Source organism: Stigmatopora nigra, chromosome 11 (genome assembly GCF_051989575.1).
Source record: "Stigmatopora nigra isolate UIUO_SnigA chromosome 11, RoL_Snig_1.1, whole genome shotgun sequence".
Lineage (NCBI taxonomy): Eukaryota > Metazoa > Chordata > Actinopteri > Syngnathiformes > Syngnathidae > Stigmatopora > Stigmatopora nigra.
In genome coordinates this window covers 9,990,825-10,008,989 of record NC_135518.1, presented here as the reverse complement: position 1 = coordinate 10,008,989, position 18,165 = coordinate 9,990,825, and the positions used below count along the sequence as shown (strand labels likewise).

The 18,165-nt window shown below is 39.2% G+C and overlaps 2 protein-coding genes across 2 annotated transcripts; both read left to right on the top strand.

The window, feature by feature from the left end:
- The first annotated feature begins 726 nt into the window (after window positions 1–726).
- Window positions 727–4,413, top strand: slc38a11 (solute carrier family 38 member 11). Its single transcript, XM_077727806.1, has 12 exons — window positions 727–808; window positions 883–1,003; window positions 1,480–1,554; window positions 1,620–1,754; window positions 2,152–2,217; window positions 2,296–2,402; window positions 2,463–2,542; window positions 2,650–2,720; window positions 2,788–2,949; window positions 3,026–3,138; window positions 3,267–3,398; window positions 3,470–4,413. The coding sequence occupies exons 1-12, from the start codon at window positions 797–799 to the stop codon at window positions 3,707–3,709; spliced, it is 1,314 nt and encodes a 437-aa protein (XP_077583932.1). The 5' UTR covers window positions 727–796; the 3' UTR covers window positions 3,710–4,413.
- Window positions 4,414–4,467: 54 nt separating this feature from the next.
- Window positions 4,468–18,118, top strand: cobll1b (cordon-bleu WH2 repeat protein-like 1b). Its single transcript, XM_077728597.1, has 13 exons — window positions 4,468–4,877; window positions 5,121–5,204; window positions 11,586–11,774; window positions 12,328–12,532; window positions 12,604–12,829; window positions 12,927–12,971; window positions 13,077–13,171; window positions 13,644–13,880; window positions 14,046–14,163; window positions 14,944–15,073; window positions 15,169–15,251; window positions 15,521–16,830; window positions 17,475–18,118. Exons 1-13 carry the CDS (start codon window positions 4,837–4,839, stop codon window positions 17,589–17,591), a joined length of 2,880 nt encoding a protein of 959 aa, XP_077584723.1. The 5' UTR covers window positions 4,468–4,836; the 3' UTR covers window positions 17,592–18,118.
- Window positions 18,119–18,165: the final 47 nt, after the last annotated feature.

Below are 18,165 nucleotides of genomic sequence, written 5' to 3'. Positions count from 1 at the left end.
TTTAAATGGAAAAATAAATGGGTATGAGCAAGACAATATTTAAGAATGTTTTTATTTGCCATTACTACAATGATGTTTTGGAGGAGTAGGGATGTTTTGGTCTGTCTGAAAGGTGGTCTTATGATAGGGAAAGGTGGAAAGAAATAATGTCTAAAAAGTTGACATTTGTTGCACAAAGGGTGCTTTTGCTGTTTTTTTTTAATATCTATATTGGGAGGTGCGTTTACATAGGACGTCTGTTGCCATCTAATGGTTACATTTGGTGATGCAAAAATAAATAATAAAGTGAATTAATAATTTAATTAAAACATATATATTTAAATATATATATACATGTATATATGCAAAAGATTAGCTTGATTGAGTAATGCTGCCATTGTTTTTATTCAGTTATATTTGTAGAATATCGTGTTAATATGAATGCTTGATCCTCTCAACATTCCCATAATATTCCCAGCTGAAAAACACTTGCCCTTTGTCTGGTTAGTTCTTTCATTGATCCCATTATTTCCATTTTCTGAGCTTGAACAGGCACTTGACAAATCTAAATTATTCTTACCTTATTAATCATTTAATGCCAGATTTCCTTGCCAGCAGGATAAGGTCACAGAGCCTGGGAGGTGGGTATCCTGTGGAACTGTTTAATACTTAGGATCAACTAGTAACCTGCTAGGGGCGTTGTTGAGCTCTTTTAAAATTCTTGAGTGTGGTTAAAAAGGAAGTGCTCTTTGAATAAGGGGTCACATTTTCTTCAGACACGGACCAAAGCATCATCCCAGAGAAGCAGGTGTTCCTCATGGCTCAGCCGGTAGACTTGAATCCAACACAAGATGGTTTATTGTTTTCTGCTTTAACCACAGCGTTGTTATCTTTACTTTCCAGTTAAACGATGAGCAAAGAATTTCTTTGATTTCTTCCCAAAAATCCTCCACGGAAGCAAGATCTTCCACAATATCTGCTTGCTTTAATTTCGTCAATTCTATCATTGGATCTGGGGTTATAGGTAAGCTTAAAAATGTGTTTCTATTAATTCTGATAGGCATGAGCTCTAAATATTTTTCCCAGTATGTGTTTATTATAGTCAGTGCAGAAATTTCGTGGAAAACACTAGCTTGCATAACATTGCGAGCTTTGCCTTGCAGCGGTAAAATCTCTTGATCATATGACCAGAGCCTGAGTGATCAACTTGGACTTTTTAAGACCCAAAAGGCCCTGAAGCACAGCTGGGTCACATGACCTTTGACCCCAGTTTAGGGATGACTGGGGCTTGATGTTTGCCCACATTCCGATAATGTGACTTTGTGGTTCGCTTATTAAAGAAGTTTACTAAAGCAAACATGATTTGCTCCACACTCACATAGTAGTTATAATCTTCCAAAATTGTTAGCCTGACGACCACAGAACAATTGATAAAAATACACTGCAAAGACTTTACTTGTAAGGTTACATTTTTGGTTACATTATTTTAATTTCAACCAGGTTTACCATATGCATTAAATCAAGCAGGCCTACCATGTGGCCTTTTACTCCTGATTCTTGTGGCATTCATCACAGGTGAGTACATTGCTTTTTTTAAAAGGTTCGGTACGCTGATAGTTTTCTTTTATGTATCATGGAAGACTACACAATCATCCTACTCATCAAAGGTGGCAACTTGTCAGGCACCAACAGCTATCAGGCGCTAGTGCAAAGCGCATTTGGAATTCCAGGATTTTTTGTTTTATCAGTGCTGCAATTCCTCTATCCGTTCATTGGTAAGTCATATCAAGATTCATATTTTGTTGTATTCCTAATCTAATGGAAGATTCTACATTCTGCAGTAGAAAGTTTCACTAAATGGCCAAAAAATAGCACTGGATTGCTTTGTCATCACTTTCCAAAGCTAAGCAGCAACTAAATCTGAGATTTTCCACTGGTTGTCATGGTGACACAAGCCTTAATTAGCATGATGTGAAATTGTGCATATGTTAAGTATTTGTTACAATATGCACTTTTGCATAGTTAATTTTAAAAACATTTAATATGTTTTGTGAATCTCAAGGTTCAGTGTGAATACCACTGTCTTAGATACACAAAAGTATCACTGAATAACTCCAATATTGGCACCATTTTGTTGCACCTCCCAATAAAATGTTGTCTTTCTTCCCCAAGCTATGATCAGCTACAACATTACAACAGGTGACACACTGACCAAAGTGTTTCAGAGGATTCCTGGAGGTTAACTACCAGTCGTCATGTCCATCCATATCAGGCCAGTCCACAACACAAAGTGCTGAAATTGGGTTCTTTCTGCAGTTGGACCAGATCACATATTTGCGGACCGCCGTTTTGTCATTGTGATAACTACAGTCTTATGCACGCTGCCTCTCTCGCTTTTCCGGAATATAGGGAAACTTGGCAAGGTAAGCGTTATCATGGCATAATGCAAGTATTGCCTTTAAAATGTCTGTGTCTGGCCTCAGGTTTCATTATTGTCAATGGTACTGACCGTTGTCATTCTAATTATTGTAATTATCAGAGCAGCGACATTGGGACCTCAAATGTATGTATTAGTAGCATTCATTTGTATTTTCATTTTAATTGAATATTTAATATAGCACATGTATTGCAATGAGGGAATAATCAATATAAATTTGGCTTCTTGCCTAGTTCCCCAACAGAAGATGCTTGGGTTTTTGGAAAGTGGAATGCGGTTCAGGCAGTCGGCATCATGTCTTTTGGTGAGTTTGCCTCAAAATATTTTTGGACAATGGTGAAAATGTATATTCATGCTGTGTGTCTCCTCAGCCTTCATATGCCACCATAACAGCTTTCTTATCTACGGCTCTTTGGAGCAACCCACACTAACCAACTGGACTCGGGTCACTCACATCTCAGTAGGCTCAGCACTAATAATCAGCGCTGTGTTTGCCCTGTCAGGCTATGTCACCTTTAAGGGATACACACAAGGTATGTGTGAACATCAGTACTGCTATTTTTAAAATTGTAAACACATTGAACAAAAAATTTGTCTTCTTGTGGCCAGGAGACATATTTGAGAATTACTGCAAAGATGATAATCTGGCAACATTTGGTCGATTCTGTTTTGGCCTCAGCATCATAACAACGTTTCCACTGGAGTGTTTTGTCACTCGAGAAGTAAGCCTAGATTTTGACTCCTGTACTTTTTGCTCAGAGTTCATAACTTTCTCTTTATATCATTAGGTGTTTACCGGTGAATTTATATCAGTGATATTAATATAACTCCATAACTCTGTTCTTTTTAGGTGATTTCAAATTCCATTTGTGGTAGGGAACTTTCCAAAGTGGAACACATGTCAATAACTGTGATCATAGTTGGAGTTTGTACAGCAATATCCCTGTCTTATGACTGCCTGGGAGTTGTTTTAGAGTTGAATGTAAGTCACCATATTTTCTGAAACTGTATTATTTTGTGTAATTTATTTTAATGGAGTTCTCCACCAATCAGGGGGCTCTGAGCGCCACCCCATTGATATTCATCATCCCAGCTGCATGCTTCCTCAAGCTCTCCTCCGGATGCTGGTATCACTACAAAAACCTGATACCCACCCTGTTGATTGTTCTCGGCCTGTTTGTCATGATTACTGGTTTGACAATGACAGGTCTCAATCAACAAGACTGCTCACACGGAATAGAGATGTTTTATTGTGCAGATGCCAATGTTTCTACTAATCCAACCCCGGTATGACTGCTACTTAGTATTTTTCCACATGGCTTTATTATTCAAAGTTGGACATACAAGTGTCTCAGTAACATTTTCCATTATGTAATTTACAAGAAAAATACCACCGGTAATACAAAGGCGTTCTTGTGGTGTTTAAAGAATCACTGGATTAAAACTGTTCAAAGTTTATGTCAGGTTTTATTGAGCTTTTAAGAACAATATATCTTTGAATGTGATCTTTTATAAATATTTGTTTTATAACATGTGTTGGGTACTGTTTGTTCAGACTTCATGTGGAATGTTTTCAAATAAAATCATTTCTTGAGTACATTTAAGGGCAATTTTGCTCTTTAAATTGTGCCCAACAGCAATGATGATATAATCTCTACCTTGTTTCTGATGTGCACATACAATGCTACTTTTTTCCTTATATTTCTGCCAGAAAAGACCTGTATTATTTTAGGTTAGGGAGCCTTTTTTTTCTAAACAAAGGAACTGTGTGTTTTGATAGATCAAAAACTCTGTGTTCAACTGCTTGATGGAGAAGAGTAAAATATGCAAAAGGTAGTGATGATCTGAATAAAAAGACGCGCGCATTGGGAAACTAAGGGAAGGTCAACTTAGGTCTTCAAGTAAATGTTTTCAAATGTTGCAAATGATTGAAAACGGATGGAGATGACTGTTCATTCCCCTTATTTCCCACATAGAGTCACTGTTGACACACAAATGCAAGCAATAAAAGGAAACACGCAAAGAAGAATTCTTGTTCGTGTATTTATTACAGCATCGGTTTAACTTCACTTTTGGGTTTTCCCGTCGACTTCTTGTGTGATGCATCTACTTCTTTTGGTTTAGGATTGTCCTGAAAAAATAATTTGATTGAAACGCCCTGTCGGGGGAAACTAAAACCGCAGCAAAGACGCTCCACGCCTTTTGCAGTTTGACGTTTACTGTTGAGCGGCAGTCAAACTGGATGCAAGTTGGAGGGGAAAAGTTGCCATACTTGAGTTTAAATATTCCGATCGTGAATCCAGCAGGCGGTGCGAAAAGAAACAGGAAGGAATCAACTTGAAAAACATCTAACTAGGACAAATGAGGCTGCCGTTTTCCTCCTCAAAGTCATGTTTGGAATCGCATCCCTGTGACAACTCATGGATGTTGAACACCGCTACAAAAAACATCTGCATTCATGGTAAGCTTTTTTATTTAAATTTCCAGATTCTCCCTGCAAATCTTTATTAATCTCTATCTCTATTAAATGGATTTGCATCTATTTCCCTATTTTTCCTCTGTGATTTCCCATTTCTTTTTCTTTGTTGATCCTTTCCTCCCCATATTATCAATAAACAAACTATAATGGGAAATAAGTGATTTTCAGCCATATTCAAACTTCTAATGAAGCATGACTCATTCTTATTTTTTTTCCTCCCCATAGTCCAGTAAATTTGGTCAGCCCGATGAGTTTATTAGTCATGGATGATAATTTATCACAGGATCATCCACACAACTCTTCTAAGAGGTAAGAAAGCATTTGTCATTGGACAGTAGGTCATTCCTATCATAAACTGTCATGGCGCTTTTATTTATGACTGAATGAGTATTGCATAGGTGTGTCCCTGCAAACCCCTACTGAGCCATCCTCAGCAACGCTCGTCTTCACAATGCAACCTTTGTAAGTAAAAGGTCAATGACACGACTAACATTCCTTTCACAGAGCGCGTATTGGTGAAATCACAGTTGTTGTAGATATTTTCAACAATCTTTTGAACAACCCTTTTCCCCCCTCACGCCACCACCCCCCATTTCCTGCTCTCCAAGTTTTAGTGAGAATTTGTCTTGACCATATGTTGAGGTCATGGGAAATATTTAGCAGGCACGACACTCTTGCCTCCGCTGTCGCTTAAACGAACCGGATGATTCCCCCCCTCGCCTTCCGACCTCCTTGCTTGTATAAATTATCTGTTTACTCGTGTATCTTTAAACAAAATCTCAAATTATCACATGTAATAGTAGGCACGATGGAATTTCTTATTTGCTCTGGTTCAGGGGGATGATGTCAGCTGCCTATTCCAGCGGTTGAAATCATTAAAAAAGGAGGAGTGAGTTTCCAGAGCTTGTTTCTTGCAACTCGGAGACCTCCCCCGTTTTTTTCTTTTGAGAGGTTGTATAAATTGAAGGTGTGAGGAAGAGTAGGAGGTTTTGACTGAGGCAAACTTTCCATTGCTGCAAGTACAGGATCTTCCATTTAAGTGCATCTCAGAGAAGATCCTTTAGGGAACTCAATAGATTTTGTGAGAACAGTTAACATGTGATTCCATAGGAAATAATAACACCCCCTCACATGAAATAATAGGGTGGCGGCGTCATATTTCTTGGGTCAAGCTACCATCATCATATTTAAGTGTCATTTATTTAATTACCAGTAACCCCATCCCAATAAAACAACTACTGTGAAGTATACTGTGATTCCACATGGCCACAATTTTTTTAAGCAAAACATCTCACCCTGCTGCAGTTTATTTTTAAGGTTTTACAGTTAGAAAAAAAATTGCTCTATTTACGTGGAATATTCCTTTTTGCACAGTCAGCTCATCTTTGGTAAAGATGTGGAGGGAATCAAAATCTGTGGTTTATTTAGAAAAGTTAGTCACCCTTTTCTATAAACAGGATGGCACATGTTCTGTGGTCTTCTGAGGCAATATTTAGTGGACAGCTGTCAAGTGACTGACTGCATGCACTGTACCAATGTGTTCTTCATTTGCTTTCCAAATAGTGACCAAAGCCGAAGCCCAAGGTTGGCTCTACTCCAACCCGCACGCTGATGCTTGTTCATATTATGAAATCCTGGCATGCAACTATTTCATTGCACTACTATGCCAATGATACTCTTGTGGAATTGTATCCAGTTTGACATGAATGGTGGCTGAAATGTTTTTCTTTTATAATTATTTTGTTTGGCTAAACTGCTTCTTTATCAATGCCATACTTTTTAACAACACAAAAGGCACAGCTCTCGCTGAAAACAATACCTAACTCCTTTTTTTCTCATGCATAGCACTGTTTGTTCAAGCATTGCACAAACCACTGAACAGTAATGCTAGTGGTAACACACTTGAATGCAGTCCAGACTGGTCCACCAATATTATACACCATTTAAGTAGGTGCTTCATTGCCATGGCAACCTTCTCCTTACTGTAGTACGCCAATGGACAGTTTATAATTTATTTGCTGCTTTTTAAAGCATAGTTCCTTGAAGGCACATTAGGTTGTTAGAGTACAGTAAGTGAAAACAAGCAGGTTTGATCTCACGGTTGCATTCTGCCTCACAGGAGTTAAACAGTCGACATGGCAACAAGCCAAAAGACTCCGAATAATGGGCTGTCTATGTCACCATGCTGAAACCGACGCATTGACCGTGAATACCGATGAATATTTAACCCCACACTATCACACGCATATTATCACAACGGTGGCTTTCGCTTGTGAAGAAAAGATTTCTTTTGCAACTGTGTAGACTTGTGTATTGAAGAACAATACACATAAGTTGTGCACGAGTCTTTCGACCTGCTGTGCACATCGCTGTTCAACGTTGGCACAAGTTTTTACTTCTGGAACAAATCTCTTCCAGGACGTGACAGTTAAATTCCGCCTACTCTCGCCCTGCGAAAAATGCAGCATGAATTAGCCCCTTTGTGCCCTGGTAATAGAAACATTCACTTATCTGCAATAACATTCCAGCATTTCACACAAGACATTTATCATAATTTATTTGACCTTCATTATCAGTGTTTAGACGAGATGTTTATGTAGATACACAAGTCATTCATGGCGGACTGAGTTCCGCAACAAGTCTTACTGCCACTGCATTGGCGTGAAACTGCGTAGCACGATTACCCGAACCTCTCCCAAATAGAATAAACGGATAAATTAGAAACTCAATGACGGTATATATAAAAAAATTGGTATGCACAGAGTTTGAGCTTAACCCAAACATCTCACTAAATTTGTTAAACTCTGATCCAAGGGTGGTCAGTGCACAAAAAAATCAGTTTAATAGATTTTTCTTGAAAAAAAAAACACTATTTAATGAACAATTAGGAAGTTGTGAGTTCTTCCAGAGTTGCTTGGTCCCTTTTCCCCCCATCTCACTAATCATCTTCCATCTTACACAATTTATGAAATAATAGCCCATGCAGATCTCTTTTAAAAAGCTTGTTTACCGTGAATGACCTCTCAGCAAATTACCAGCTGCGGCTCATGGCCCCGCTGTGTTGTGTCTTTCCTCAGGGATCAACCAACCTTCTGCCATTGTGTGTGAGTGACTTTTAAGCTCCACCCCTTTGACACACACACACGCCCTCTCGACTGTAAAGAGGGCTTTATCCCCCTTTTTACTTGATGTCATTTGTTAGTAATACTGTATTTTAAAAAATCCCTTTAGATAAAACTTCAAATTGCATTAAATTAAATTTTGAGGTACTCCATTCAAGTCATATGGACAACTCTAGTCTTAAACCCCCCTCCACACACACACATCGTCCTCCCTTGGCCCGATTCCTCAATAACAAAACACAGTCATCTTTCTCAAGATTATAAAGAGAATCCCCAGGCCAAAACCACCCTTGCATCATCATATCAAACAGCCTGTGGTGGTAATATTCATGTACTAAGATCTGACATCATTCTAAACACAGTTTAATATAATTAGACAGTAACAGTCTTTAGTGGAGCGCCTGATGGTGTAGTGATTCACTCGCCTGAGTCCAATGCAGGCAGGCGTGGCCTCTAGTCCTGCCGTGGTTGTATGATTGTGATTGCCTTGGGTATCTGCCTTTTGCCCTACTAGAATAGTTTCCGGCAACCCTTACGAGGATGCACGGTATGGAAGGCATTTGTTCCTATGTAAGATATTTTAATTTTAATTTATTTTAGTTTTTGCCATAGAGAGAAATAATCTTTTTTAACTGTAGGTGTTGAGCTCAGCTTACTTTTGTATGTATATTTGTAAAATTCTGACTCAATAGACCAGACAAGTCCTAAACATGATTTACATGTGAGTCACTTTTTAGAGGTAAGGTGTGGCTTACAAAAGTTGTCATATCTCAATAAAAAGGGGAGTCTGATTCCATTATATAGCCAAATGGTGATTTTTCCATGGTTAATTTAACCCTTCTGTTCGCTTTTCTCTCATCATTTAATCATCTCAGTCCTGATTAGGTCATCCCTGATTAGAAAACAGTGTCATAGTGAAATTAACATATTTATCTTGAGCCACGTGTTTGGAATGTACTGTGATCCTGTTGCTTCTGTGGCCCCGCCCACAGGTTCATGTCTGCACAGGGAGGCAAAGCTGCTTACACCTTTCTTGTCGTGACCGCGGGGGAGTGGTATCAACATACATGTGTGGCAGCTTTTCCCAAGCCCTCCGAGCAGGATTTAGGTGGTGGATACACCATTTGTGATACTGCAGCTCAGGCGTGGTATTAAGGTGGTGGGCCTTTTTGAGGCTACACTCAATAACCTTCACTCCATCTGACAGCTTACAGTAGATAAGTGACACCATGGAGGTTATCCGAGCAGAGACGGCGTGAGGTAAGAGAGTGGAAGGAATTGTTGGCAAAGTAAGGGGAGAAAAGCAGGTTTGTCACACCTGTACTCCACATTTTTGCATGGAATGTCTAAAATACTGTGGCTCAGCAGCCACAGAACTTTTCATTAAGCCACCAGAGAGGTTGCATTTTGTTTTGACTCCCAAGTGTGTGTTGTATTATTCGGTGGCATGTTGGAGCTTGTACAGTCTAGTTTAGCAGCTTTGATACAATTGTGCTCTTCTGTTGGAGCTCAAGTGTTGTATTATGGGGTTGATTTCCTTATTGACTTGTGCATCATGCCAATTTGGATTCTCATAGTTGGTTTTCATTTGTGTTTAGCAACTCAAACTGATTATTTCTATGCATAGATACAGCAATGGGGTATTTAGTTGAAATATTAACAAGAAAAATACAGTACAATTTGAATATATCGGATCAAAAACCTCATTGTTGCCATGGGATCACTAAAAAAGATAGGTGTGGCATATTGCTTAGGTTCGTGACTGTCTGTTATCGCAAAATTACTTTGAAGTCAAAACCAGTTCCCAGTTTTGGTTTCATCGGTAGAATAAAACTACTAGATGTTTGGGGTCTTGCAAAACCAATACATATTGTTTTAAAAATCTCTTATTTGCTTGATTATTTATTCAGAACAATTTTTTCTCTTATAACTTGTTATTTTTTTGGTGGTTGACAAGCAAGTCTGTTTTCATTTTGTTTACTCTGCTAATGATAAAGATAGCAACAATGTCAACAATGACAGAAACCCTGCTACTTTCTGTATGTCCTCTAAATTCAAGTACAGGTTCTCGTGAGCAATTGAACAGACTTGTTTTCGAGCATTTAAAAAGTCCCTTTTCAAAGAGGCATGCATCAGTGTAGTCATGCTGTGGCTTGTCGCGCCTGCAAAAAAAATAAAAAAATACTAAATAAAAAAACCCACAAGAATGGAATTTAACGCCCTTGTCCAGTGCTTGTCAACTGCTCAACGTTTCAACTTCACTGTTGATGTAGATGTCATGTAAACAATCGAGGCCTTGAAATAAGGACTTTGCACTCAACTAATACTGTTTTGGAAGGGGAAATATTTGGTGTGTTTTGCTACTGTCTATTCCCTTTGCAATTTCCTGCCATTTCCCTTGATATTTACGAATTCCTCACTAACATCTTGAAGCTCCCCAACTGCTCCGCACTTGTCTGATCGTTTCACTTTTTGTTGAAGTGTTGATCCCTTATGAAGAGGTACATTAAAATAAGTTGACTATTATTTTAACAAGTCCTCCTGTATAGCAACTTTGGACTGTGGAGAAGTGCTGATGACGTTGTCTTGCTGTAGTCCACGTGTGAACTGTTTTTATAGGATACAGGCCATAGATTTTATTGGTAAAGTGAACAAACATAAAAATATTTGTTCATTTTCCATTTGTCTGGATTGACAAACAAGCAATCAATCTTAATAGCACTGACATAATTCATACAATTTGGTAAGGTATAGGGTCGGCAAAGTGCTTGTGCCTAGAAATCAGTGCATAAAAATCAGACTGGGTGTATCCACATCCCTGGGTGATTAAGTGCAGTTAGGGTTTTCAGGTATATGATGGTGTTTAAGGACTGCCGTCCCCCATAGCAGGGCTAATAATCCCTTCCAAGACATGCCTCAGTACAGCCCGTGACCTTGCATTGCTCAGATTCCTCCGTACCCCCACATGAGACTTGAACAGAGTATAATTCAGGGCAAGAGTTCTGCAAAAACCTGGGTCATCTGTGGCTCCACTGACAACATGTTCCGGCTTTTCACCTTACCACCACATGGGCTATAAGAGAATACTTTATGCATGTAATGTAAAGAGTCCAGTTTTACTCAAATTTTCTGTTCACAACTCCTACTCACTTTCACATATTACCTCCATTTTACTTAAACACATAGCAAAAATTTAATATTTTTACATTTTTAAATGCATGGATCATCTGAAACTTTAAAGTAATACTTTCTTGCATTACATTAACCATGTACCAAAGTCAAAGAGTTTCTTCCAGCCTCCCACTTGCAGACATGTCTTCAGGGTTAATGAGTAAACACAGTACCTATGTCCTCTCAGGGTCTTGTGATCTGTTTGCTGTTTTAGCCCCCATGGTTTGTCTTGTGATGAAGCATTTCCCCCCAAAGAAAACTGATTCCATCTTTGTAAATGGAAAACTGATTATATTTTTGCCCCCAAAGTGTTGTTGTGATGATTGCCTCAATACAATTACCAAAATATTTCTTAATAGTAACCATCAAATTAAAAACTTCTTTTTTTTAACACCAGACTGTCAACCAAAAGCAAAGCCCCGTCTCCGCCCGGACTAAAGAATCTGGATTCCTTGGATTTCTCCCAGTGGTACCCAGGAAACACGGGTTTCACTATGGACCACAAGGAGAAGCCTGTAAATAAAGACCTCTCTTTGGTTGTTGTCTTGCCTGATGGTGTGGAAAAGATGACCACAGTTCATGGCAGGTAAATGTGTTTCTATTAAAAATGTTACAAACTGTTCCATCAACAAAAGTTTCACGATCTCTCCGTTTGTTTATAAACCTGACAAAAAAACGTCCTCCCCTCGCCTATTGAGAAACATCACACCAATTCTGGTTACGCATCAAATTCTTTCTTTACCTTTCATAAATTTAGATTCTGAAAGAAATATGCCTCACCATTAAAGCATTTTATGACTAAACTCTTCTACAAGGGATCCTCTGTTTACAACTGTTTTGAACTCTGTTACAAACCATCAAATAGGTGCATAATGTTACAACTGTACCTTCTGTTGATTTAAGGTCAAGTTTAACCCGTTATCTAAGATCATTGCTCTTCCTATCAAGTGGAACATCGTCTATTTGGGGGGGAAGGGGTTACAACAAATGATTGAGTGCTGCACATCTAACAACATCTTGATGTTTGTTGTTTAATTTAAACCACAAAAACACAGCACAATAGGTTGTTTGGTCAGACAATCTTGTGTTTTATAATTGGTCCAGGTTTCACCACTCTTCTTCTGTTTTCTGTCTATAAGCAAGCCTCTCATGGACCTGTTGGTGATGCTCTGTGCAAGATATCACCTCAACCCATCAAGTTACACCTTGGAACTTATCACGGCAGAGCGGCACAACATCAAACTCAAGCCCAGTGCTCTCATCGGAACTTTAGATGTGGAGAAGGTCTTACTTAAACCTAAAGGAGATGATAAAAATAAGAAGACTGGTCCTCAAAAACCTGAGGTGCATTTCACCATTCCTAATACACCATTATTTTACCAAAACAAAATGTTTCCACCTTTTGTATTCATCAGGCCACTGTTCGGATGGTGATAAACTACAAAAAGACCCAAAAAGCCATATTAAGAGTTAATCCTCAAATTGCCTTGACTGAACTCCTTCCTGCAATCTGTGAGAAATGTGAATTTGCTCTGGAGTCAACAATTCTGTTGAGAGATGTGCAATCCCTGGCCCCTTTGGACTTGTCCTGCTCCCTAAATGATTATGCAATCCGGGAGGTTTATGCAAGAGATACAAGAGGTAAACGAGAAGTTAGCTGCATAGTTGTCCATGACTTTTGAATATAAAGTACTACTAATTTAACTTCATCTTTATGTATCAAACTATTCTTTTGCAGCACTTTCTGAGTCTCCTTTGTCTACAGCCTCATTCACATATGCAGGTAGGTCTCTCTGATTAATTTTCTTGAATTTTATTTATTTATTTTTGAAACTCCTACCCCCCTTACTTCATGAAATCCTTCCGCTACTTAAATGTGTCCTTCTAGCACCAGTGACACCTGGAAAAGATAAAAATCAGAAAGAAAAAGAAAACAAGGGCCTCTTCAGCAAATTTAGGAAAAGCAGGAAAACATCTGAGGAGGTATGCTATCAACTCATGTGTATACTTACTGAAAAAAAAACAAATATAAATGTGTATACATGTGCATGCTTTTCGTACATTGTATTTATCTTATTTATTTTAGATTTTATTAATTCTTATTACAGGCTGGTAGTGAATGGATTGGCGGTTTAATACCGTCAATGGTAGCTGAAGAGTAATGAGTTCCCTATAAAGGGTTAAACAGTATGTTCCAGTATTTCTGTTATCATATTGGAATAGATCCAATATTTATAAAATATTTTCGTTCTATTTGTATGGAATTTATGCCGTACCTAATAGCATTTTTTTTTTGGTAATGTGAACACGTTGCATGTCTACTGTATGAGCTGGTAAATGCAAACATTTTGAGGGAGTTTTGTTGACTTAGCGTTTCCATTGGTTCAACATGTGCAATGTCATCCGGGTGCAGAGGTCTTATTATCTGCTGATTGGATGTTTACTTTTTTAAAAGGCCACCACAGCTAGTGCACCTGCTTCTCCGGTGCTCGTGACCAAGCCTCGACCACTAAGCATGGCCTTGCCCAGCTCCTGCTCACCTCCGCTAATGTCGCCAACGTCGCCCTTCGGTGATGCGCCCAAGAAGAGAAGGGCTCCTCAGCCCCCCATCCTCGTGTCTCAGAGCTGTCATACAGACCCCAACACTCGCCACAGGCTCTACTCTGAACCTGCTATGCCAGTTGACTGCGAGGTTGGTCAACAAAACCGAACACTATAGGTTATTTCGTTGTTTCTCTTAGTCCTGACTTCTAAAGTCATCTCAACAGCACAGTTTTTTTCCCTTTCTGTATATCTAGCAAAGGTTGAGCTGCAGAGGATGTTGAAATATATATATTTTTTTCTGTTTATGGTACAGATTTCTGGTTTCAGTCGTGGCTCTTCAGCAGAATCTTCCCTTAAGAGGACTAAACGAAAGGCACCTCAACCCCCAACATCCCCAGTTGGTTCTGTACCTTCTCATGAGAATGTGCAAGGTGAGTTTTAGTTGTAATGTGTGCAACATAATTGTCAGTGATTTTAATTTTACCCTTAAAGGCCAGTTTTACATACTTTATGGACCCTCACCGTGCTGTAGACTAGTGTTTGGAAACCACTTTTTTTTATTGTATGCTTTTGCCCCCTGGTGGCTAATATATTTGGCAGGTTCAACCTATTTAGTGTATTTTATCATATTTCTCTGAATGCATTGCTACTCCAGTTTCTAGTTATGGGCCCATTTTTAGCCTTTCAAGTTCAAAGGAGAATGTGTTTTCCATCCCTTTTGTATCTTTCCGTGGTGTTTTGGAATTACCCGTCTTTGGAGTGACTTTCCGGCAATTGTCTACGCACATTTTAGCATTATTGTATAGTCCTGTGGGGGAAATTCCGCCTCGAACTGAGCACAAAGCAATTTAAAGCAACAATAACACCATTTAACGTTTGAGCGTGCGTCTTTTGAAAACAAACTTGGTGTGTTTACATCAGAATAAACTGCGTCACCACCTTGAAATAACCTACAGGAAATTTGACCTCACTCCTCACAGGAGTAAAACGGCATTCCTCAATTCGCCCTCAGATCTCCTTCTCTGATGTATATGAGCTTCATAGTACTTCTTGCACTGCTTAAAAAAATGACAAAATCACACACTGGTTATGTTCTCAATGCCTTTGGAATTGTAATCTTGTGACAAACCTGTTAAACTCTCAGTACAAAAGCTTAATTGTTTATGCACTGTATAATAATTGTGTATTCGAATCACAATGCACTTTTGTAGATGCTGTATGCTCTAAAACACTGGAAGAAATCACCGAGGAGACATCAGTACCTGGAAGAGAGATGCATAAACAAGAGCATGACAAGAGCTGTGGGGAAGATCAGTCTTGTGATCTATCCTCAGATGGCAAGTACGAACTCTAATGGCTCTCCCTGCAGAACTGTTTTTTTTTTGTTATTATTTCTAGGAATACTTGTAATTATATAATTTTCTTGACTTTGGCAGCCAGCCACAGAGCATTACGAATGATGCAGCAAATCAGATCGATGAAAGAATACCGGATGGCTCTGTCTCAGCTCAAGTGGCGGGTATGGCTTTTCTGTGCATTACTGATCGATCAATATGTTTATATCGTGCATTGATTGGAACAGATGACTTGGTCAAACGTTGTAAATACAGTTTACAATTTCATAAACTAGCAAAAGCTAATGTTGAAAAGTTAAATCAATGGAGAGGGGAGTGAAAAAACAATTATGTATTTAAAACAATAGTGTTAAAGTCCCTTAGTAGGTACACAGTGATAAGCTTGACTATTTTTATAAAACCCCTAATTAACACTGAATTGTTTTTCCTACAGAAAGTGTCTCATGTGAAGTTGAAAGTGAATCCAGTCAGCCCATTTGTGGAGATGCTGTTAATAAAAGTGTAAATGTCGACCACGAGGACGTAAAAAGTGACCTCCAGCAAGTTGCCGAAACACCCCAGTTTGCTTTGGTTGAGGAAAACACCGCAACCCCAGAGGAGGAGTTGGTCGGCTCTCAGTGTTTAGACATTGCCACGTCTTGCCCCACTGACGTGGACACTCAGGTGCAAACGGATTTCCCAGCTTTCCCGGTGCCGCCACCTGAACAGACTGAGCTTGATGTGTCCCCTGCCAAGGAGTATGGTTTGGGCTCAGTCGACAATGCAAATGAGGACATCGCCACTTCAACAGATAAGCCACAGCCAACGGATTTCAAATGTAGCCAAGCCTTAGAGACGTCCCCGTGCCAAACGCCGACGCCAATTGTTGCCCCTAAAGCTCCCTCGAGCGCTACCTCGCAGCCCAAGCCCTCCAATGAGTTAACCAGGGACTACATCCCTAAAGTGGGGATGACTACATACACCATCGTGCCACCCAAATCGAGTGACAAGTTGAGGTATTTTGAAGTCGCACTGACACTGGAGGCTGCACCCATTGCCACAGAAGACTCAAATACACCCAGGGAAGAAATATTGAGCACTACTACTACTACTACTACTACTGCTACCCCTGCAAACACTGTCAACGGATGCCAAGCTGAAGCCACTCAGCCCACATTAACAGCCAGCTCTCCGAAATCTGCTGACGTGTTCTTCTCCTCTCAAGGAGTTGCACCCGGAGGGGTTAAGGCAACTAAAATTCCACCTGCAACTCGACCAAAACCAGGATCTTTCCGCTTGCCCAAGCAGAAAAAGACACCTGGCTATTATGTAACCTCCGCTGCCGAGAAAGGTCCCGTTGCCAGTCCCCCTTCTGCCCACAAGGGGGAACAATTAGACCAAGTGATGTTGCCTCTCCCTCCTCCTCCACCTCCTCCTACTCTTCCTCCTCCAATGCAAGCCACTGGCCTTAGCCCAAGTCCTAAAAGGGACAATGTCAGAGATGCACGTACGACGAGGCATAGCGGTCTGTCGCCCAAAGAGCCAATTTTTGGGTTGAGTTTAGAGAAGTTGAGGAGTTTCGCGGCCCCCAGGCCTTATTCCCCTACCACACCGTCCCGTTTTGCCCAGGCGGTGTCCTCGGCGGTCAAGCGGAGCCGATCACTGCCTGACAGCCCCAAATCACCCAGCTCTCCAGTGTCACCCAATTTTCCCCCTGCCAATTGTTCTTCAACCATTGAAGAAAACACAGTACTGAAGTTCAAGGTGAGTAATGGCATTCAAACTTTTAAATAAGGCCTCACTAGACATTTTATGAGAAACATCTTGAATGGGCACTTATTAGAATTGTGTTTTCTTTCACATTTCTATGTGCACTATATTTTTATATTTGTCCCAACTCAAAAAAAATAAAATAAGTGGCACGACGAGCATATTTAGACATGAGTAATGCTTTGCTGATGTCTCTTGGGTTCTTGCTAAAATACTGTTTAGTAGTAGATATTTTCTGCCCCCCGGTGGTATCTAATGGCATCTACAGTATGAACATTTCTAGGGAGTGGCACAATTATTCATGTTCATTCACATTCATGTTATTTTCCACACAACCTGGGGGTGGGTGGTTGAGCACACAATAGTATCATTCTATTTTGAGTTGTTTTTAGTATTAGATTTTTTTTCCTGTTTAAATGAAAGAAATCACATGCTTCTTCTGCCTCAAAGTATGGGGGTGGGAGTATCAGTTTTGAATTGCATATCTTTTTTACCTCCTTTTACTAATATCTCTTATTGTGAGTTTAGTGTGCATTGATGGAGCAACTGGACTGATTTATTATTATTATTGCCTTTCTGCACATCTCATTTGGTTTAGATGTGTATTCAAACTGCCATTTTTGTGTTTATCTACGCAGGTTAAAGAGAATGATCAAGTGATGAATGACAAAAGTACTTTATCAGAAGATAAAGAACAGACAGTTTCAACGAGCGAGCTTGTGGAAATGGATGGGAGGAGAGAGTCAACCATTTAGGAGTGCCCTATGACAAACATGAGCTACTGTAAGGAACTTAATTTCATTAGAATTTTCTGTAAAGGTTATTCATCAGGTTTGTTAATTACAATTCTTTTTTTCAGGAGAAGCACATTCTGTTTTCTTGCGATTGGCAGTAGATTTAATGTTTGATCTTTAAGTATTGCTGTATTTTGGTTCATTTACTCATATTTCATTAACAGCTTCGGTATATAATTTATCTTTTTATTTTATTTTTTTGGTATATTGTGCCGTCTTGCATTAAATGCATTGTTTTGCCTTGACCGAGATGTTAAATGAGAGCAATTATATAAATTATAAACGATAAATTTCAAAGTTGTGATAATATTAGTTTATTATTGTTTATTCTGAGAGATTTTCTAAATATTGATTTTTTTTAGTTTTGCAAAGACCATGTTTAACTCGACTGGTACTAAAAGCTTCTCGTTTGCATTGTTTATATTTAAATATGAGTTTTCATAAACCGACATGAAAATAATGTTGAATAAACCTGAACTACACACGTGGCTGTGGTCAAAGAGTCATGTAAGCAATAAATCTTTTCTCATTTCAA

Coding starts and splice junctions, on each gene's coding strand:
- slc38a11 (XM_077727806.1), top strand. Junction 1,555..1,619: donor TCTTGTGGCATTCATCACAG/GTGAGTACATTG, acceptor GTATCATGGAAG/ACTACACAATCATCCTACTC. Junction 2,543..2,649: donor GCGACATTGGGACCTCAAAT/GTATGTATTAGT, acceptor CTTCTTGCCTAG/TTCCCCAACAGAAGATGCTT.
- cobll1b (XM_077728597.1), top strand. CDS start 4,837: ATGGATGTTGAACACCGCTACAAAAAACATCTGCATTCATG. Junction 5,205..11,585: donor CCACACAACTCTTCTAAGAG/GTAAGAAAGCAT, acceptor TTTTAACACCAG/ACTGTCAACCAAAAGCAAAG. Junction 13,172..13,643: donor GCAGGAAAACATCTGAGGAG/GTATGCTATCAA, acceptor CTTTTTTAAAAG/GCCACCACAGCTAGTGCACC.